The sequence below is a fragment of the Pecten maximus genome, chromosome 6, assembly GCF_902652985.1.
Source record: "Pecten maximus chromosome 6, xPecMax1.1, whole genome shotgun sequence".
NCBI lineage: Eukaryota > Metazoa > Mollusca > Bivalvia > Pectinida > Pectinidae > Pecten > Pecten maximus.
The window spans coordinates 25676484-25700014 of NC_047020.1; the positions used below are offsets into that span (position 1 = coordinate 25676484).

Sequence of the window (23531 nt, forward strand, 5' to 3'; positions counted from 1 at the left end):
TTGTGGCTGCTATATGTGGATGGTAAGAATCCTGTCGGCCCTAGGTAAAATAAATCCACAACCAGCGAGACAATTGAGGTGAGAAAACCAAGGCTGTGTAGTCCACATAGGAGCTATTACAATAGCTTCTGTCTTATCTTCACAGATTGTACAGAGAATTTTCCCTAGTAAGGAAAATAGTGGAAAGATAAAGCTTAATGTGTTCCGTGTTTGAGTAAAAGTATCAACTGCGCATGCAAATGGATCTGGTTTCCATAATACATACTCTGTAAGTTGCGAATTAAGTCTAGATGCGAATAAATCTATTTGTGGACTGCCCCATATAGAAACTAAAACCTGGAAAATGTCTGAGTGTAATTTCCACTCTGTATTCTCATGTTCAAACCTACTTTCTGTTTCAGCTTCAATGTTATTGCAGCCAGGGATATGGACAGTTGATAACCATATATCCCTATCAATAGCCCAAGTCCACATTTTTGTTGCCATGTCATTACATGTTTATGACTTAACGTCCATATGGGTGATATACGCGATGGCTGTGGTATTGTCTATGTTCCACCTAAAGTGTGCATTATAAACTCCTTTACATAACGCTTGATAAATGAACCATGCAGTTTTCAATTCAATAACGTTAATATGTTCATGACTCTTCTACAGACCATCGACCTCCAGCAGTTACCTGTACTTTCCCTTTACTATCAAACAGGGCTCCACACCACCCCTTTTTCAAGCATCAGAGGCACGTATAACTGACGGGGTGCTGCGCATGCGTACAATAGTGATAAATGCCTTTTTAACATCACGCATTCGCCATTGAAGGTCTGCGATACTCTTAGATGATAAAGACATCTTGCCCGTATAGTCCCATTTTGCTTTTTTGAGAGCTAGGATTTTTTTTCTGACTCAAGTGGCCTATAGTTACTGTCTAAATTGTATATCTGGGAAACTAGAAACTAAGATCCCAATACATTGTGCTATATTCTGTATAGTGTGTTCTCTGTCCTCTAATAATGCTAAAGACATGGATAAAGTTTTCCTTCTATCTTTCTGTTCAACTCACCGTCAATTGTATTGAATTGAGAATGACACCTAAGTATTCAATAACTTCTGTCGGTACAAATACCGACTTCTCATGATGTACAGTAATATGGGGCGCCGTTTTACAATGTATTCCCATTTGGTGATATCACCTATTCAATCAGTGATATCACCCATTCGAATAGGTGATATAACTTATTTGAATAGGTGATATCACTCATTCGAATAGGTGATATTACCAATTGGAATAGGTGATATCACTTAAAAATATTCTAAAGTGATATCACCCATTCCAATAGGTGATATCACTTATAAAATTCTTAAGTGATATCACCTATTCGAATGAGTGATATCACCTATACGAATAGGTGATATCACTTATGAAATTGTATAAGTGATATCACCTATTCGAATGAGTGATATCACCTATTCGTTTCATTAGGTGATATCACCTATTCGAATAGGTGATATCACTTATAAAATTTGGAAAACTGTATGCTCGTTTGTATTGATTCTAAAGTGATATAACTTATTCGAATAGGTGATATCACTTATGAAATTTTATAAGTGATATCACCTATTCGAATTGGTGATATCACCTATTTGTTTCATTAAGTGATATCACCTATTCGAATGAGTGATATCACCTTCGTTTCAATAAGTGATATCACCTATTCGAATGGGTGATATCACTTAATGAAACTAATAGGTGATATCACTTATTCGAATAGTTGATATCACCTATTCGAATAGGTGATATCACTCATTTGAATAGCTGATATCACTCATTTGAAAAGGTGATATTAACCAAATGGGAATAAATAGTAAAACGGCGCCCCATACAGTTAACCCTGTGACATTTGGTAAGGCAGTGCATTTGTAAATGCTTCCTTCAAAACAGAGGAACTTTTGGTATTCTGCATGCACTGGTTTGGAATCGTATGCATCTTTCCAGTCAGTTGAAGCCATGTAACAGGCAGGTGTGATGAGATTTAGAGCACTTTGAAAAGTATCCATTTTGAAATGACGGTACGGTAAACCTCCGATTAGTTCGAACACGCGGATAGTTCAAACACAGTTTTTTCTAGAAAAACAATATTTTTTTAGCTAGTAATAGTTCGAACTCTGGCTGTTTATAACTGACACTATTTCGGATAGTTCGAACTTGTCAAATGAAGAACGTAGATTGTATGCGTGATCACATATCACGTATATCATATTTTCATTGACATTTTTCAAATTTAGTATCAGCCTTGAAGTACAATCTTTCTTAGGTCGAATAAAAATGTCAGACAGGACGTTGTCTGGAGATGGTTGTACTTTAGTAAGTACAGTGTACTTGTTTTGCTAATAATTTATGTATCTCATCTCATTGCTAATTATTTGCTTTTTTGAGTCACTTATTGTTTGTTCTGAAATTCTCTATAATCCGGGTTGTTACAATAGGGCTCCTCAAAAAATTCAATTTGAACGCCCAGAATATATTGAAGGATTTCAAAATCTGATGTCAATTTCCTCCAATAATCATGACATTTTCTCACATTACCAGAGGTACTGTAAACGTATTTACTTGTTCAGTCAATTCTGATTTAACAGTATCCAGGAAGATATTCCAAGAGCTGTCACTTACCTCCGATACGGGAAACTTGGTTGTATAGGGTATGCTGGACGATTTGATTACTTCCGTTCCTGCTCCGTCTTGAAGTTTTTTGACCATCTTGTTCTTCTGCCCTGCCATATTTTGTTTGACGAAACCATGCCCCTGTCCCTGATACGAACGCTGGCAATGATGTGGTTGCCATGCGACGATCGTCCGTAGTCATTATGTGCATATATGTGTTGGTATGAGGCTGATATCAGCCATGTCCTCTACCCCTATAAGGGTAGCGATAAACCCCTCTATTTCCAGTGTTAGTCACATTACGGGACAATTTGCTAGTTTCACGTATTTCTTTCATAGACTTGGATAAGTCGTCGCCAAACAATAGCGTGGTTACCGGGTTGTTTGTCGAGCAGAGAGATTCAAGTCCGGTTTGATGAAATCTCGCCTTCTCTGACTGATATCTTGAGAAGCTCTGCTTACCAACATAAAACTGTCAATGTTTGATGTCAAAACAGTCTCGAAAACCTCTTCGTTTTCTCATTCAGTGTTTTTTTTCCCGCAACGTTGTCGTCTGGAGACTGCGGGTCAGAACTATCTCTTTCAGCATTTTTTCCTGTTTTTTTTTTTTTTTTTCCAGCCGCAAATACCGAATTTTTTTATCATGTTTTATTTTCTTCAAGAGTTCCACATTAGTTCTAGGTGCCTGAAGAAAATCCATATTGACAGGACGCACGTGGTTTTCTATCACAGTTTAATTTTTTTTTCTCCGGCATACGTTTTGGAAACATGTAAGTCAACAGTTGGGCAAGTTTTTGGTTCTCAAGTTCAGGGCCTGTCGCAGAAAACTGCGATAATTCTTGGGCAAATTCTTCATACAGTCCGGAATATCCTCTTCTGTATGTTCTATCTGATCAATAGGCGCATCAGGGTCTAGGCCAGCTAAAATTCAGCGCAGTAGCGCCACATCCAGGCTCGGATTCTTGTAACAGATAATCTAATCTGTTGACGCACGTCCGTATTTTTGACATGTAACATGTTAAGAGTTGACGGGGGTCGAAGTCGATGCCCTAGATACCGTGGAACTAACGTTTTTTTGATTTCTTGAAGTCTTATCAGTCTTTTTTGTGGGTTTCGGTTCCATATTGATCACAATGGCTAACAATGCACGCTATGACTGCTAACGATGAGCACACATCTCATGGGATCCCGGATGTACCATCCAGGAGTGAATGACAGAATTGAAATTTCAATAGTTGATGAAGAAGTTGAAGAATTTAGTATGTAACCAGTCGCATCAGGTTTTAGGCAATATCTATTAGTTTGATCCATTTCTTCCGTTCATTTACAAACCAAAGAGGCCCATGGGGCCTGTATCGCTCTCCCGGTTGGATTTGATCAAATGTCAAAATAATGTTAATGTTCAATTTGTTTTATTTGTCAATCTCAAACAATGCTATAGTGGGGATCCTAACTGCTTTAAAGAAATAAGGAAGTCCAGACTCTCTAAGGGTCTGAAAGACCTCAAGAATTGTTTTTCCAACATGCATTAATTACTTTATGACTAGTACCGATTTAAAGGAATTACCTTTATTTCCCCTATGGGGCCCCATCCCTTTGGCCAATTGGGGGTCAAAATCATCATTAATGCAAAATCTGTTTCGCTTTCCCCAAGAATGTTTCTGACCAAATTGGGCTCAGAGGTTATTCCTTTAAATCGCTACTAGTCATAAAGAAATGAATGGATTTGAGCCAAATTTGGTCAGAAACATCCTTGGGGAAACTGAAACACCTTTTGCATTATTGATGATTCTGGCCCCCTATTGGGCCCCATCCCTTTGGCCCCTCGAGGGTCAGAGTCACCATTTATGCAAAATCTGTTCCCTTTCCCCTCAAGGATGTTTCTGACCAAATTGGGCTCAAATCCATTCATATCTTTATGACTAGTAGATTTCCTCTCTGGTCTGACCCAATAAAAAAAAATGTTCATATATTCTCCAAAAATGAAAGAAAAGGAAACTCGGAAGCAAAGGGAAGCTACATATCTAATAGGTGTGAATTCATTTCATTTAGATACAGTATTAGCTTGAGTGACAATGATTAATTTGTGATACCATTATCACTGCCGGAAGGATTGTATTAAGTTTTACATGATTGCATTGCATGTTGTCTGAAGTAAAAATAATAGAACCAATAAGTCTTGCAAAGAATAATTTAATATGTCCTGGTAACTACTGATCAAAATACCAATTTCATTTGTCTAATAACTCTCATCATAGTTCCACAGTAAATAAGAAGTAGCAATTAAATTCCAGTATCCCCCATTCCTCAAATAGTAAATAAAAAATGTCCAGAAATTATTCTTGTCTAGAACACAAGAAATTCTACTGGTCACAGCTGGTTATCAGAAAGTACTATAGCATTTTGATCAAATTTGTATTAAACAATATCATCACTGTAAAAGTGGCGATTCTTTTTGCTGTTGATCTAGACCGGAATGAAGGTAGTTCTAATTCATTCTAAGGTGACATCTTTGTGGGGCGACAAATATCCTTACAATAACAGGCCTAGATCATTAAAACTTCGTAACTGCTCTCTTTGTGAATATCCCACAGGATAGCAGCGATCCATAGCTAGGAATCCACATGTTCCAGTCCACATTCAATGAGAACTGATGTAACGGGGCCAATCTACATCAGTCAGTCTCACAATAGTGGTGCACCAATGTTCTAAAATGTCAGAAACAAACTGCTTCACAGAATCAAAATGTTTAGGTTTATTTGAAGATAGTAGCATTTCTTCGCCACTTGAGATTCTGTGAAGCAGACTGCATCCAAAGGAGGCAAGCCAGATGTTCAAGGCAGAACTGACTCAATCTTCCAGGAAGAAGTAGTTTCCTGTTCTCTTCTGCTCAGAATCCTGTAAAATAGATTATAAATAAATATATAATATCATTGATATTTCAATGCTATGTCTATCTTATCTTAATTGAAAACTATTTTAAAACACCCAACTTATCCTAATTTGCTTCATTAACGAGCATACTGGGTATTGTTAAAGCAATACATGTTCCCTACCAGTCTCCAATAAATAGTAATGGTGTCCTTGACCCAAAAACCCTGAAACTACAATTTGTGCGAGATATTGTGTTCAAATCCCTCAAGGAATGAAACGTTAACCACTAGAGCACTGACAACTTTGGCATTACGTACATATGTACAAGATGGATGGAGGAGAAACCTGTAATCCCCCCCAAGTTCACTATGAACTAACAAGCTAAGGCCAGACATTATTTCCTATAACCTTCAAAATTAATCTCATATAATCACAAGTGTTTCTCATGGCCATTTTGGAAAATTGCCAACTGGCAGAATTCGGAAGTTTTGATTCAGAAAAGATGAAGGGGAAAAATTGGGAACATGGATTACTGAATTTCAAGTTTTCACATAAATACAAAATTTAAAGATTTTGGAAATGTAGAGGATTTAAATGGTTAAAATAAACAACATACACAACTGGGATTGTGGTTCAAAATAAGACCCAAGTTTAAAGGCAGAAAAAGTCTTGCATCTAATATCATTATCATCATCTTTCCTAGATACTAATAATGCCCAGATTGGTAGGTGTTTATTAGGTTGTTTTGCTTTTTGCAGTATCATCATACCTTGACTGAGTTTCGCTTGTTGATCCTTGGTCGGAAGTTGTTGGGGTCTCTTCTGAAGGTTATCTCCAAGGACATTAGGAATTTGTTCATTCCATTCAGCAATGATTGTGGCCTACAAAGGTTCAATGTGTTTATAAATAAATCTGATTCATAAAATTTCATTTCATTTTTGTTTTAACCAACCTTATATGCCATTGAAATTCCTAAAATAAACACTGAAATTTAAGAAATCTGGACCAAATTTTAAGGATTCCTTTTCATCAATATAGCTATGAATAGCCGCTCTCAAATGTATTTTGAAAGAAATTAATGTAACATTTACTCTGAACACTGAAAATAATGACCAACATTTTAATTAATGATTGATTCTAATCTAATTATCTTCATATCATTGCCATATTAACTTTAATCCTAAAGACGAATGTCAGAAAAACTTACGCATTGGCTCTGGTGTCGATGCCAGGGTTGCCATCAAATACTATCACACGGTCAGCAAGGTAGGTAGCCATGATGAAATCGTGCTCCACTACGAAGGCAGTCTTCTTCGCATGCAAAATAAATCTGTCATAGGACAGAAACAAATGAGTAAATTATCAAAATCCTCCTAAGATATCTAAATTATTTCAAATGTTCTGTGAAGTTGTTTCCTCTCATTAATTTGAAAGTGAAGTATTTTTTTATGAGATGCTTTTATTTAAATAAATACAAACTTTGGGAAAAGACTTGGAGAATATATCCTGTTGTCCAATCCCATTGTTTCGTTCATAATTATTCAATACCTTCACAATAAATCACTATATGTTTAATTGAATTATATATTTTAACAATAAAAAACTTTGAAATTGGATAAAAAAAATGTGGATCCAAGAATATGAATATGATGCAGTGCTATCCTGATTCGTCTTTTTTCCTAAGATGTAGTGTGTAGGAGTGACTTACCTTTTAATGACTTTAGCAGCATGTAGACGCTGCTCTGAGTCGAGGTAGGCCGACGGTTCATCGATAAGGTACACATCTGCTGGTTTCCCCAGACATAGACACAGGGCGACTCGCTGTAACTCTCCTCCAGACAGATTTTGTACCTGTGATCAAGGTAAACCACCACCGATTAATTTTGTGCTTGTGTTAGATATGTCCTGGTCCAGGATGTATTCCAATATAATCTAACATATTTCCCACAGAACAGAGAATTAAAGAGAAACATATAAGCCAGCACCTTCACCCAGTGATGGAGCTAAAAACAGATTAGAACCAAAACTTTGGCATAGTTTGTTGAAAAAATAGTTGAAAACACTTCAGAATTTTTAAGATATTAAAAATCAGAACAAACATCAATTTTTAGACCCAAAGAAATAGGATGCTAAATATTGGTATCCGTAACAATTCTTGTGACATAAACATGATGAAATGTGCCAGACAAACTGACTGATAAATAGGGTTGTTGTTTGACTCATATAATGTAAAATTTGTTCAATGCTATACACTTTATGTATGTGTTCTACCCAAATGCTAACCTCTTGGTCCATAATGGCTTCGATAAGTAGAGGCTTCATGACATCAGTAACAAACTGTGGGTGAATATAAGCATCACGTATCCGATCATGAAGCAGTTGGCGCACAGAACCTTGAGACTTTGGACTGATTTTCTGTGGCTTGTAACTCACATTCAGTACTGGGCATTTTTCTACAAGAAAAAAGTTTTCAATAAGTTACTTTAGGAATGCTTTTTTACAATAAGAATGATTTATGTTAAACTTCATTGGTGCTAATATAATAAAAATGTATTCCTACCTTCTCCATCTGGTTCAAGTTTGCCAGCCATCATTCTGATGAAAGTGGTCTTCCCTGTACCATTCTCCCCCAGCATCACAATGATCTCAGAGTCAGTAAACTGACCTTCAACAACATTCATTTGGAAACTACCTGAAAGAAGAATATTAATACAACAAAATTACCAGTTTGTATTTCACTGATTCTAACAGTGACTTGAACGAGGCCATTGATAAAAACAGTGTGTATGTCTTTTCCTTTGCCACATACAGTGATACTTGCTTGAGACCATTGCAACATATTTTCAAATCGACATAATCCACAAAACCAAAATCAAACACATGAACTTTACAGTTTTGTTATTTCACAGGGTTGAGAGTATGAATTGAAGACTTAATAAGCAATGAACAATTAAATATTATATTAAACCTTTAAGAAATAGAATCCTAACTTTAAATAAAATTCTTAAACATATCTTCTAAATCTTACTCTTCTTGTTAACCTTATTTTTTTTATTTGATATTTATTTCTGTTTTGGTTTCTTTTTGTCCTGTGTATGCAGGAAATACAGGTATTATAATATAGAACAATAACATTTTCCCAGCAGGAAAGTTCGTCTTTCTCCACCAAAAGCTATATTATATGTTGAATACCTACCTAACTTCTTTGACATGGTTGGGTATTCATATCGACACATCCTCTTGATTTCTTCCTCCATTGCAGTTTCTGCCACTTTGAATGTTAGTGACACTTCTCTGAATCGTAAGTTTTCCGTTGGAACAAATCCATCAAGAAATATGTTTATACCTGTATAAGGAAAGACACTTCACACTTAATACCACATGTACATGTATTCAAACTTTTGATCTTCTTTATTATTATAGTGAGATGTATTACCTTCCTTATTCTTACTTCAGAGCTGAATTTAATAAAACTTGACAAAAAAAACCAAGAGATTCCAGAGGGATCTTGGCACCCACCATTGAATGATCTTTATAGGTTCCATGTCAGATTGATCTTTTCTCTATTTTCCCTTCCTCTTACTAATCAGTGCAAATTGAGAAACATTCCTCAAGTACTTTTCAAACAAGGGGAAACTCTATACGAAATTTGAGAAAGACCCCTTTAGTACCTTCTAAGAAATAGCGATAACAAACTTCAATTGTCAAAATCCAAGATGGCTGCCTGTCGGCCATGTTGTTTTCCGATTGGTCTCAAAATGCAATATGCATAACTAGGCACCAAGGGCAACCTACATATGAAATTTGAGAAAGATCCCTTCAGTACTTTCTGAGGATTAGCGATAACAAGAATTGTTTACGGACGGAGGGACAGACGGACCACGGACGCAGGGCGATTTGAATAGCCCAGCATCTGATGATGGTGGGCTAAAAACTTGATTGAAAAAGAAAACCCATTTGTGTCAACTAAATCAAGTTGTAACTTGAGACACAACTGTTTACATCATTGATCAGAAAATGCAAGACAATTTTTATTGTTTTTACTTACCTTCTCGTACACTGAAGGGCATAGTGACAACACCATAAGCCCCTGGGACACCATACAGACAGCAGATAAAGTCAGACAGATAGTCAAGGACAGACAAGTCATGCTCCACTACAATGATGTACTTGGTAGGGGCGATGAGATCTCGGATTGCTATAGCAGCCTTTAATCTCTGTTTCACATCCAGGTAACTGGATGGTTCATCAAACATGAATCTACAAAGGAGGATTCATTATCATCAAGCTGTTCATTTTCCATTGGCTACATGTATTGCAAGTAAGTTGAGAACTGTCATGTAATGACATCCACGGGCCAAATTAAACCTTAAGGTTTTTACTTAATAGCCCTATACCCTATTTCTGTAAAAACAAACCCAAAATTGATTACAAGTGTTGCTGGAGAAAATTTAGGTTTTTTAAGTAGCATCTTATTCAGCTATTACACATGAACATGGATTGTATGACAAGAAAACATTTTACAACTATCTGTCCATCTTCTTTCTCATTTCAAACTATTATTATGATCCATCCTTGTGGGTTTTACTCTTGCATTCAATATATAGGTTCATATATTATTACATATTCCTTTTGGATATAATTAAAATACCAGTTAAACAGAGTGATGCCTGTTAATGCAATCTTTTACTTTGATAATTGTAAATTTGCTAAACATCTCTATACATACATGTCTGCATCCTGTATACACACAATAGCACAGGCAAATCGCTGTAGTTCTCCTCCTGACAGTGCTTCTACATTTCGGTCTCGTACATGTAGCAGATCTGAGTAAGGTCAAACAAGGCATTTAAAATCATAGGACCTACTATATTCAAGTAAAAAAATACTATTTGTCCAGTTTCTAGAGAAACGACTTTCTCTGTGAAAACATGAATTTAAAAAAAGTTGTCTTCCCTAATTGTTGTACCATTCATAACTACAAACCGATTTTAAACAACAAAAGCCACATTTCTGGCATAGTATTCAAGGCTAAAATTTGTCTTTACACATTATATTCATGTTTTAGTTATATTGATTAAAACCGACATGTTTTTGTGCAGAAATATTCCTAAACTTTTAAATGTAATTGGTAAAAAAAAATTTGGTACAGAAGCCTCAGAATTTGTATGTTTCTCACCACAGAAAATCTGTATGTGAACAGCTAAAAATGTTCATCCTTGGCTTTAATTAGTACAACTCAATGTTTGGGCATTTTATAAATAAAAGTTACATACTGCCCACATTCAATAACACATCGGCTCATGATGAGGTGTGGCAGTTAAAAAGGATAAGACATATGACAGAAATCTATGCTATATACATATGCATGGTACATTTATAATAGAATTAAATGTAATTTTGTAACTTTTGTTGCACTCTAAAAAGAAAATACAACTATATCAGATATGACCATGTCAAGTTTTCTAACATCTTTTCAGCATTGTTAATTTTAACCTAATATTATTTGAAAATTGTAAATAAAGTAAGTTAAAGTAAATCTTTCACTAAAAGATGATAAGCATATATACAAATGTACTCTAATTCCAACTGGTATAATTTCCAGAAGTCACTAGTTTCATTTTGTCAAGCAAATTCTATCAGCAACGTTAGTGCTGCGATCAGTTTAGGGGAACATACTTCCATAGATCATCATATGCTTATAATGAACTTTCTATGCTAATGACAATGCTGAGACAGTCAATAAGGATGACCGAAAAGTAAAACCATTGGTAGCAGAGACAAAAATCTAAGTAGCAACGAATCACTACGTAATAAATGAGACTTCAGATACGTAGGATATTCACACCATTGTGGAGTCTGAATGTGAACAGCATATTCCTTTTATTCATCACTAGTCTCTTCACCAATATTTTCTCTCATCTTGTGCTTCCCCTTCCACAGCATCCCAATGCATGTCTCCCCTTCCCCAGCATCCCGATGCATGTCCCCCTCCCCCAGCATCCCGATGCATGTCCCCCTCCCCCAGCATCCCGATGCATGTCCCCCTCCCCCAGCATTGGAATGCATATCTCCCCTCCCCTACTCAGTCTTCCTCTCAAACTTTCTAAGAAATTAATTTAAAGGAACTTCTTTGGCACTAATGTGGGGGTTGACAATGAGCTGACAGAAAAGTAACAGGTAAATCGCGCATCTGTTCCGGTTTCAACAAAATAAAAACATGTGACCATTGTTTCCATGGTTCAAGGAGACATCAGATACATAGGATATTCACACCATTGTGGGGTCTGAATGTGAACAGCAAATTCCTTTCATTCATCACATGTCTTTACACATAATGAATTTCAGAATTATAGATTTTTTAGGTTTCCTACAGCTTAGAAATGTATCAGGGCATTCCAAATCTCTGTGCGCTGATTCACATACTGTAACAGATTTGGCAGTTTCTCATTAAAAGACAGTTGAGGCAAAAACAGCTTGATATTATCTACACTATGAACAGGCTATTTTTCAGGATATATATTTACACCAATTTTATTCAATCTCTTATTTTTCAAAAACTACCACATGTCTTAAAACTTGTGAGTACACTGTTTGGCTGCAAAATTGATATAGCAATAAGTTCTAGGATGCATGATAGATCATTATCTTTAGCACTCTCCCTTCTTTCCAATATTTTCTTTCACCATGGGCCTCCCCTCCCTCAGCATTCCAATGCACGTCTCCCTCTGCAAGCATCCCAATGCACGTCTCCCCTCTGCAAGCATCCCAATGCACGTCTCCCCTCTGCAAGCATCCCAATGCACGTCTCCCTCTGCAAGCATCCCAATGCACGTCTCCCTCTGCAAGCATCCCAATGCACACCTCCTTCTCCTTCCTCCAGCATCCCAATGCACATCTCCTCAACCTTCCCTTAGCATCCCAATGCATGTCTCCCCTCCTTGATGCACATCTCCTCTCTCCCATCATACCAACGCACATCTCCTCTCCCCTTCTCACACTTTCTCTTAAACTTTCTAAGAAACTATGCTGAAGGAATTGTTTTAGCGCTTAAGTGATTAACAATGAGGTTTATGGTAAAGTAACATCTTCATTGTGGCAAGATAAAAATGTTACCATTCATGGTGAGAACGGACTTCAGATATGTAGGATATTCACACCATTGTGGAGTCTGAATGTGAACAGCATATTCCTTTCATTCATCACAAGTCTTTCCATGCTAGCTAGATCATTAAAAGGAGCTCTTACCAAATCTCATAATCTATCAAAATTTCAGGCTTCTTTAAAATTCGAAAATGGATACGAGAATTCCAAATCAATAGCCATGTACTGATTCACAATGTTATTCCTATGGCTTAACTATATACCTTTGACTGCATTAATTATCTAGGAATGAGTTCTAGCATGCAAATCTATGGAAATAGCAGGTCTGAATTGTCCGAGGTTAACTTACAAAGAAATAAACAGTTTGATGAATTGGGTGTATTACAGTTTTGAGTAATTTTAAATTGAGTTAGTGGTCTTTTTACTCTAATTCTTCAAAAAGTAAAACTCAAGTTTGGATTCTGCTATTTTGTAAGAAAACTTCTTAACCATTTTGATGTGTTTCTTTTAGTTTAGGGAGAATTCAGATATGTAGGATATTCACACCATTGTGGAGTCTGAATGTGAACAGCATATTCCTTTCATTCATCACAAGTCTTTCCAAGCTAGCTAGATCATTAAAAGGAGCTCTTACCAAATCTCATAATCTATCAAAATTTCAGGCTTCTTTAAAATTCAAAAATGGATCCGAGAATTCCAAATCAATAGCCATGTACTGATTCACAATGTTATTCCTATGGCTTAACTATATACCTTTGACTGCATTAATAATCTAGGAATGAGTTCTAGCATGCAAATCTATGGAAATAGCAGGTCTGAATTGTCCGAGGTTAACTTACAAAGAAATAATATAAACAGTTTGATGAATAGGGTGTATTACAGTTCTGAGTAATTTGAATTGAGTTAGTGGTCTTTTACTCTAATTCTTCAAAAAGTAAAACTCAAGTTTGGATTCGGCTATTTTGCAAGACAAATCCTCTTAACCATTTTGATGTGTTTCTTTTAGTTTAGGGAGACTTCAGATAAGTAGGATATTCACACCATTGTGGAGTCTGAATGTGAACAGCATATTCCTTTCATTCATCACAAGTCTTTCCTTCTAGTTACAGGCCAAAAAAAACACACTTATCACAGAAAACCAGTTAGTAAATTCCACAACAAGAGACTAAATGGGCCTGTATCGTTCTTCTGTGACAACTGTCTTTTAGTTAATCAAAAGAACTTATCTAGACTGTGATTAAACAAATTTGACCCCTTGAATAAGGCAAATATGTGTATCTTAATTCTAAGCCTTTCAGTCAATCAAAAAAGCATTTGGGGTTTTAACAAAGTAGACCTCTGTGAACTTGTATATGGGTCATGGTAATTTATTTTTGCAAACTTTGTAGAGCGTTATTGCAGGGGATAATCAAAAGAAATCATTACCTTTTTGAAGTGTTTCTTACCTAGTTGAGTACAGACTTCTATTTGACTTTTGGTGTCATCTTTCTTGTCCAAAAGGAATTGCACAGATCCCTACAACAAAATTAATTTTGATAATGCACAAAATATTAATTACAATAATGCAACTGAAAATAAATAAATAAACTTTCTCCAATATGCCCATCTTCACTAGCCAAGGCCCCATAACATCATAGGGCTCATGGCAGATTTAGTTTGGTTTTCTGATGAGCATTCAAATCATCATGTCCAGGCTTTTCAGAACATCCAATGAAATTGTGTCTTTTATATTACAGGTTGACAGTCAGGTAAATACAGTGACTTTGCATAAATTCCCAATCCTTGGTCCATATTATATCATACATAATACACATATATATATATATAGACAGTGGATTGGAAATTTGTGTCGAGACCCTGTGTGTGTTAAACAAACACAAAGGTCTTAGGAGGGGAATATTCGGGGAATATTTTCTGTATTTGATCAGTTAGATATAAATGATTATATTATAAATGTAAAGACAACAAAGGAAATGCATTGGCAGCCAATCTGGAACAATCTTACAACATAAATTTTAGTTAAGGTTTGCTCGGTAGCACTGGAAGGAAAACTGGACTCTAATCTGCAATGGTGAATACGAAGTTATGAAGCCTTGGCTAGCAAAGATAAAATATAGAGTACTGTGTCATATTTCTTTATTGTAATCATCATTTACATTTCTTGATCATTCCAAATACAAGTAACAGGGACCAAGAAAACGAGACATGTTCAGTCACCGCAATCCACATTAGAATACATTCAACTATTAAAATATCAAGTTCAAAAACCACTGGTGTAATACAGTTTATACTACAATCTGAAAACACATTTCTTCTCATAAGTAGGAGTCTCATTTTCGGGAAAAGTGTTTCATCATAAACATCAGTTTCCATATTTAATCATAAACTCCTAAGTTAAACACCAAAAGCGTTAAACAATGTATGAATTTATTCTGTTTCTGAAGATGTTTAAATCATTCAACATTCGTCTGAGGTAATTAACTGGAATAGCCTTCTGACAGACCAGAGAAAATCCTGTGTAGGTATTACCGAATGTGGATTGCTTAATTTCTATCGAAAAAAAGCAGATGCACCAATTGTTACAGCATTCTGCTTAAAATTATCATGCAAACTTAAGAGGAAGCACTAACTGTGACAGTATGTAAGGTCACTGCAAATTCTGATGGAGTCTCATTTTCGGGAAAAGTGTTTCATCATCAACATCTGTCTCCATATTTAATCATAAACTCCATAGTTAAAGGCAAAAAAGGTGAAACAGTGTATGAATTTATTGATTCTGAAGATGTTCAAAATAAGTCCAGTAATATTGTATCCTTCAGGGACTCCAGAAAGAAAGTCCCTGTTTGACAAACCTAAAGTCCTGTCGTTAGGTAGAATTAACTGAAATAGCCTTCTAATAGTTAAGACCTGAGAAAATCCAGTGTAGGTACTAAGGAACTAAGATTGTTTTATTTTATCTATAAAAAAAAAACAAAAAAAAACCCCAACCTTATACATACCAATTGTTACAGCGCTTTGCAAAATAATTATGCAAACTGAAGAGGAAGTACCAACAGTGACAGTATGTAGGGTCACTGCAAAGTCTGATGGAGTCTCATTTTCGGGAAAAGTGTTTCATCACAAACATCTGTATCCATATTTAATCATTAACTCCATTGATTAAAGTAAAAGGTGTGCAATCCTGGACTTTTACCTTGAACGATGACCACCTAAATCTTTTAGGGGACCAAGATGGCGACCTTGATTGAGTAATGTTAAGATGCGAGTCAGTATGAACTCAATCTATCCAAGGGTTCACAAGGTATCTTGTACACAATACAATGTGATTTAAATACCACATACCCACTTTACCAAGTTGGAGTTTATATATGGAGTACAAACACACAAAACTGTGATAAAAGCTTTTATCACATTGGAGATCAACATACTCAGGAATTATCCTTGTTTTGTAGATTTATTGTAAAGATAAAAGATCAGGTTGTAGCATTCTACAAACAAATTGTCTTCTCATTTCTGTTTTTAATCATTAGTGTTTCACCCCCCCCCCCCCCCCTCCCCCTCATTTTCAATTATAGATGCATTCTTCAAATCTACTTACAACTACATTAACTTTTGGACAGTAACTGTTTGATTTTAGATCTCAGAAACTGAGCAAATTTCTTGACATAACTTCAGTCATTATTTGATTTGAACTTGGAAACTGAGCAGACATCTTGACATCAATTCTTCATAAATTGTTTGATTTATCTTGGGAACCATGCAGACGTCGACATAACTTCAGTAGCTGTTTGATTTGATATTCGAAACCGAGCAGACATAAACATGAGAGATACCCTGGTAAGACATGTTATAGGAAAGGCTAGTTATAATTTACAGCAAGTTAGGGAGGAGTTTCATTTTCGGGAAAAGTGTTTCATCATAAACATCTGCATCCATTATTAATCATAAACTCCACATTGTACTAACAAAAGAGTTCAAGAATTCAACAGATTATAAACAAATACAAACAAGAGATCCCAGAGGGATCTTGGCGCCCACCATTGAATGATCTTTATAGGTTCCATGTCAGATTGATCTTTTCTCTACTTTTCCCTTCCTTTAAGTCTTACTAATCTGTGTAAATTCAGAAACAGCCCTCTATAGCTAGTACTTTTCAAACCAGGGGAACCTATTATATATAGAATTTAAGATTTAGCGATAATGGCTGTCTGTCGGGCATGCTGTTTTCGGATTGGTCCCAATATGCATAACTAGGCACTGAGGGAAACCTACATATGAAATTTGAGGAAGATTCCTTCAGTACTTTCTGAGAAATAGCGATAACAAACTTCAATTGTCAATATCCAAGATGGCTGCCTGTTGGCCATGTTGTTTTCCAATAGGTCTCAAATGCAATATGCATAACTAGGCAGCAAGGGGAACCTACATATGAAATTTGAGAAAGATCCCTTCAGTACTTTCTCAGAAATAGCGATAACAAACTTCAATTGTCAAAATCCAAGATGGCTGCCTGTCGGCCATGTTGTTTTCTGATTGGTCTCAAATGCAATATGCATAACTAGGCAGCAAGGGGAACCTACATGTGAAATTTGAGAAAGATCCCTTCAGTACTTTCTCAGAAATAGCGATAACAAACTTCAATTGTCAAAATCCAAGATGGCTGCCTGTCGGCCATGTTGTTTTCTGATTGGTCTCAAAATGTCCCCGAGGGGAACCTACATATAAAATTTGGGAAAGATCCCTTCATTACTTTCTGAGAAATAGCGATAACAAACTTCAATTATCAATATCCAAGATGGCTGCCTGTCGGCCATGTTGTTTTCCGATTGGTCTCAAAATGCAATATGCGTAACTAGGCACCAAGGGGAACCTACATGTGAAATTTGAGAAAGATCCCTTCAGTACTTTCTCAGAAATAGCGATAACAAACTTCAATTGTCAAAATCCAAGATGGCTACCTGTTGGCCATGTTGTTTTCAGATTGGTCTCAAAATACAATATGCATAACTAGGCACCAAGGGGAACCTACATATGACATTTGGGAAAGATCCCTTCATTACTTTCTGAGAAATAGCGATAACAAACTTCAATTGTCAAAATCCAAGATGGCTGCCTGTCGGCCATGTTGTTTTCCGATTGGTCTCAAAATGCAATATGCATAACTAGGCACCAAGGGGAACCTACATGTGAAATTTGAGAAAGATCCCTTCAGTACTTTCTGAGAAATAGCGATAACAAACTTCAATTGTCAAAATCCAAGATGGCTGCCTGTCGGCCATGTTGCTTACCGATTGGTCTCAAAATGCAATATGCATAACTAGGCACCAAGGGGAACCTACATATGAAATTTGAGAAAGATCCCTTCATAACTTTCTCAGAAATAGTGATAATGAACTTCAATTGTCAAAATCCAAGATGGCTGCCTGGCGGCCATGTTGTTTTCCGATTGGTCTCAAAATGCAATATGCATAACTAGGCACCAAGGGAAACCTACATATGGAATTTGAGAAAGATCCATTCAGTACTTTCTGAGGATTAGCGATAACAAACTTCAATTGTCAAAATCCAAGATGGCTGCCTGGCGGCCATGTTGTTTTCCGATTGGTCTCAAAATGCAATATGCATAACTAGGCACCAAGGGAAACCTACATATGGAATTTGAGAAAGATCCCTTCAGTACTTTCTCAGAAATAGCGATAACAAACTTCAATTGTTAAAATCCAAGATGGCTGCCTGTCGGCCATGTTACTTACCGATTGGTCTCAAAATGCAATATGCATAACTAGGCACCAAGGGAAACCTACATATGGAATTTGAGAAAGATCCCTTCTGTACTTTCTCAGAAATAGCGATAACGAACTTCAATTGTCAAAATCCAAGATGGCTGCCTGTCGGCCATGTTGTTTTCCGATTGGTCTCAAAATGCAATATGCATAACTAGGCACCAAGGGGAACCTACATATGAAATTTGAGAAAGATCCCTTTAGTACTTTCTGAGGATTAGCGATAACAAGAATTGTTTACGGACGGACGGAGGGACGGACGGACGGACGGACGGAGGGACGGACGGACGACGGACCACGGACGCAGGGCGATTTGAATAGCCCACCATCTGATGATGGTGGGCTAAAAAGGAAATGTTCAGTTTCCTGTATTATGCTACATTAGGAAACCTGAAAGTATATAAAATTATTTGTATATCTTTTATACTATACCACATGTTCTGGTTTAAAAATAATACAACATTTCCCCTGATACCACAATTATACATCTGTCACAAACAGACATCAGTGTGACAATTACCTTAACTGCCTTGGGGATCTGATCAACATACTGAGGTTTAGTCACAGCTTTCAGGTCATCTTCTAAAATCTTGGTGAAGTAGTTCTGGAGTTCGGATCCCCTAAAGTATGTGAGGATCTCTGTCCAGTCTGGTGGGTCCTGTAATAAAGGGAGATAACTTCTGTGATGACAGCTTGATGAAACAAGAAAGACAAATTATGAAGTGAATATTCTCATGCTTTCTTAAATAAAATTCCAATAATATTATGGTAATGTAGAACCGATTATGTTTAAATCCATCATGAATATAGGTTATCTCCCTTCATATTTATCAGCAGTCAATACTTCTGTTCCGTTTCTTATTTGTAATTTGCTATTTATAAATGCTTTTTTACTCCTGAAATTGTTGTCCAGTTATTCAACCAGCAAATCAACTTTAAATGCTGTCTAAAACAGAAATTGAAATTTGGAGGGATAATCTAGACATTTTTTTAGAATCTGAGTTTCATTTTTTCCTCAAATTGTTTTAATATTGTTCCATGAGGTCCAGATATCCAGAAATACTAAATTAAAAAAAAAAAAAACCCAAACAAACACACAAAATAAATAGTGTCCATCATACTAAAATGTTAACTCTTTAAGATATTTAGTTGAAAAGAAGTTTAAGATATTTAGTTGAAAAGAAGTTAAGTTATGAATAACTTGCATTGAATTTTCCAAGGTTAGGTTTCTGTTTTCCAGCTAGAATTTTCAATGCCGTTGACTTGCCAATACCATTGGTTCCTACCAACCCCAGCACTTCTCCAGGTCTAGGTATGGGTAATCTGAAAACAAAAATCCAGAGATTAATGACCATCAAAATCTAATCTGTCTTGGGGGGGTTCACGAGTAGGTACACAAGGTTGTTATGGACAGACACTAAGTGGGGACATAATTTCAAAATATAGAGGATCCCTGCAACAAAATAACTGCTGACAGGTCTTCACCAGTGCAGCAGTTCTTGTTCTCCAAATAACATTTTTAACATTCAGCTGGACTTTTTGTTACTTGCGATGGAAGACAAAATACTTCTTTACTCGTAATTTAAATCAGAATTGCATCAAAGATTATACATGTAACTATATATGAGCATAACATTTATCTATTGTTAGAAACTAAGCACTAACACTTTGTTAAAAGAACTGACTTGTAGGCCAAGCTGTTTTACCTGTGGAGTTTGAAAGAGTTTGCACTGTATCTGTGAGTGGTGTCTTTTTCCAGGTTACTGGGAAGATTAATGATGGAAATAGCTTCAAAAGGACATTTCTGTAATAGTTAAAAAAAAATAAGATAAATTCTACATTTCTGTAATAGTTTAAAAAAAATGAATTCTTAACAGATATCTTGACAATCCAAAATGGTAATACAAAGTTTTAATACAACATCACTCCGATACTTGAATGAGAACACAATGCGGATGTTTTCAAACTAATTCTGTAAAGGAATGGTAAGTATTTTCCCACCCTCTACCCACATATAATATATACATGTAACTGGTACAGTCAGTATTGGATGCAAACACAAGGAACTAAATGATGAAAACTTTACCTTGGCACAGATACCACAACCTATGCATAGTTCTTCCGATATGAATGCAAGCTTATCTGCAGGAGATACTTCTATACACAGCTTCCCTGTAAATGAAATATCAAAATTAAATACCTTGTACATAACGTTTTACTTTTCATGCTATGGTTCTTTTATATAGATATGATAATTATTACTAGAAAAAACATGATTAGGTATATTTACAATATCAGTGTCGCAATGCTAAAAGTCTATGACAAGATTTCCTAAAAATCAAGGATGACAGTACTAAAAACTTCATTAACTTTTGAATCGTAATGAACTTTGTAAAAAAATAAAAATGAAATAACATTGGAAAACATATTTTTTTAACAGTTTTGAGTGGCATATCCCCTTCAACATTACCCTGACTAACTCCTATTTATTGTCAAATTAATTTTCTTAATAATGAAACACAGCTTTACGTATACCTACCCATTCTGACTACTGGACATGCTTTCTTGCACTCTTGTCGACATTTTTTTGGTTTGCACTTATCAGTACTGACAATAGCAATACGAGTTAGTTTGTCCGAACCGGACCCTCCTCGTGACATGGTGCTGGTTGAAAATCTGCATGTAGGAAAACATGTACATAATTATAACAAACATACTTCAAACTACAGTGATGAAGTCTATGTGTTTTAGCTTTAAACATTAATGTAAATATCCAATTAATTTTAAGCCGTCTGATCTCCAGTACAAACTGACTTTGTTCCATTAAGTAAATAGCCAATTTATATTGCTATAGGTCATGATAGCTTTTGTATATACTCTAATTTTGAACAGTTTTTTATGACTTCAATGATTATGGATTTTATTGTACTGTATAAATAATTTTTTCCCTAATCTTACACCAGAACACCATAGTTTTGAGAAATACCCTTGGTATTGGGTTACCTCGTCATGTCATGTGAATGGCTCTAGTATAAAAAACGCTTTAAATGCCTGTCTGTTTACATTGATCTTTAAAACATATCAGCTGCTACATGATGGAGAATAGAACTGTTCAGTAAGATAAGTGAATCTGTAAATGTCTGATTAGTTTTCCATCAAAAGTGATGATTTTGAACCGCGTGTGCGATATTTCACGATAATTATGTCACACCTACTTTTTAGTGAAGTTTTTATTTTTCTCCGGTATGAAAAAATGATACAAACGGGATATATGCATAAGACACAGAAACCACCCATGAAGAACATTACATCTTCTAAACTAATACGAATAAGGCCATACACTTATATTAAGAGTAACAGAAATCAAGTCTGGTCAACTCTAAACACAATATGTTCTTAAAAATTTCTGAAAATCTGCCATATGTTGTCTCGCCAAGAATGATGGGAAAACAATATGAAATCAAAATCAAAATGGCTTTAAACGAAAAGCGTTATAAATCTACCGTGGGGAAAAAAGAACTAGTAACTATGATAATGAGATATATGGTACTGAAATATGGCCTCAATTTCATTCGAGCCGGTCGTTATAGGCTACATTCGATACATTTACCCGAGTAGATCCCAAATCCTGACCAGCTCATACAAACAAAATAAAGCCTAATTAACAGTTTACGGTAGTAGTTAAGAAATAGATAGATTGTTCGTATACTTAACCCACCAGATTTGAAAGATTGGATATGTAGACTCGTCTGATTCAAAGTTTTGCGTACTTTGTTTTCCCACCGTCGTGGCTGCTTCGGTGGGAAAAAATGGCCGCCTCCAGAGGAAGCATGCTGTTGGCGTAATATGTTGCTCCGGGTCACCGAGATGCTTAACTGACATTTTATTTGACTTAGATGTGAAAATCGATGTGGAACCATACAGATCAGGTGAATATTTGCATATTTTAACAACTACAGATGTTTTGAGCGTTCCAAGGTGAACTTTTCATGTTAAATACCGCATTTTAATATGGTTTTACAAGCAAACAAAAGACCTAGATTAGTACCGGAAACGCATCCACACTAGATAATTCTAATATTGTGATATGGCCGGAAAAGTTACATCTTATTCAGAAACAAGTGACAAGAAGTAATTTCATGCGATACATGTAACAGAGACGTGGATATATATATATATACAGTATGTCCGCTTTCGAAAAAAAATCGACAAAGCATGACAAAGAAAGACACAATATAGATGTGCATTGCGACCATTGAATAATATTGTCATTGTTGATAACACTGAATAATCTGGAGAATAAAAAAATCTTTATTCAGAAATATGAAGAACTCGGGGGATGAAGATGCTTTTAAAAAGATAAAGATCAGTAGCGATTTTTTCATTTCAACAAATTTTATTATACAAGATGATATAGTACAAAGGGATTTGACAACAGGCTTTGCCTATATCAGTCTTCTCCCACATAAATGACATTTTGATAAAGTAATATTGATAGTAAGTAGCGATTTGACAAAAGCGGAAAGGGAACAGGAGAGACTGTTATGGGAAGAAGCTAAAAAGAAAAGAGATCAAAATACGTCGGGGAATTCACCTACAAAGTCCGGGGCCCCCGTAGGCCAGGAAAGTAACAAAAATAAGTACGATAGTAAATTAAGCCTAGTAGAACCCTTCGTATGCTTTTATACCAACACAGATAGTCTTTTAAACAAATTAGACGAGCTTAAAACAATAATTAAAAAGTATAGATATAATTAGAATAACAGAGATATTTCCCCAAAACAGCAGATTTTTAACTAGTAGAGCTGAACTCTCCTTAGAAGGATTCGGTCTATTTCTAAATGAAAATTCCTATCATCGCGGGGTAGCAATTTACGTAAGAAAAAGGCACAAAGCTACAGAAGTAAATATGGGTTCTTCATTTATGGAAAGTATTTGGGCCAAGATCAAACTCACTGCAAACGACTGTCTTTTAATTGGTTGTATATATAAAAGTCCAGGATTTAAGGAGCTACCATACAGCGAGAGACTAAAAAAGCTAGGACTCCAAACGTTGGCCTATCGGCGATTAAGAGGTGACATCATCAATGTTTTTAAAATTATACACAAGG

General features: G+C 35.8%; 1 protein-coding gene across 1 annotated transcript; it reads right to left on the reverse strand.

Moving 5' to 3' along the window:
• Positions 1-4836: 4836 nt before the first annotated feature.
• On the reverse strand, positions 4837-22275 carry LOC117329366 (ATP-binding cassette sub-family E member 1-like). The gene is made up of 16 exons (XM_033887288.1): positions 22139-22275; positions 20960-21096; positions 20507-20592; positions 20127-20224; positions 19626-19743; positions 18941-19078; positions 14083-14152; positions 10263-10359; positions 9582-9793; positions 8730-8879; positions 8094-8225; positions 7817-7986; positions 7242-7384; positions 6741-6863; positions 6303-6414; positions 4837-5557 (listed from the first exon to the last, which is right to left on the reverse strand). Exons 2-16 carry the CDS (start codon positions 21078-21080, stop codon positions 5510-5512), a joined length of 1818 nt encoding a protein of 605 aa, XP_033743179.1. The 5' UTR covers positions 21081-21096; positions 22139-22275; the 3' UTR covers positions 4837-5509.
• Between the last annotated feature and the right edge of the window lie 1256 nt (positions 22276-23531).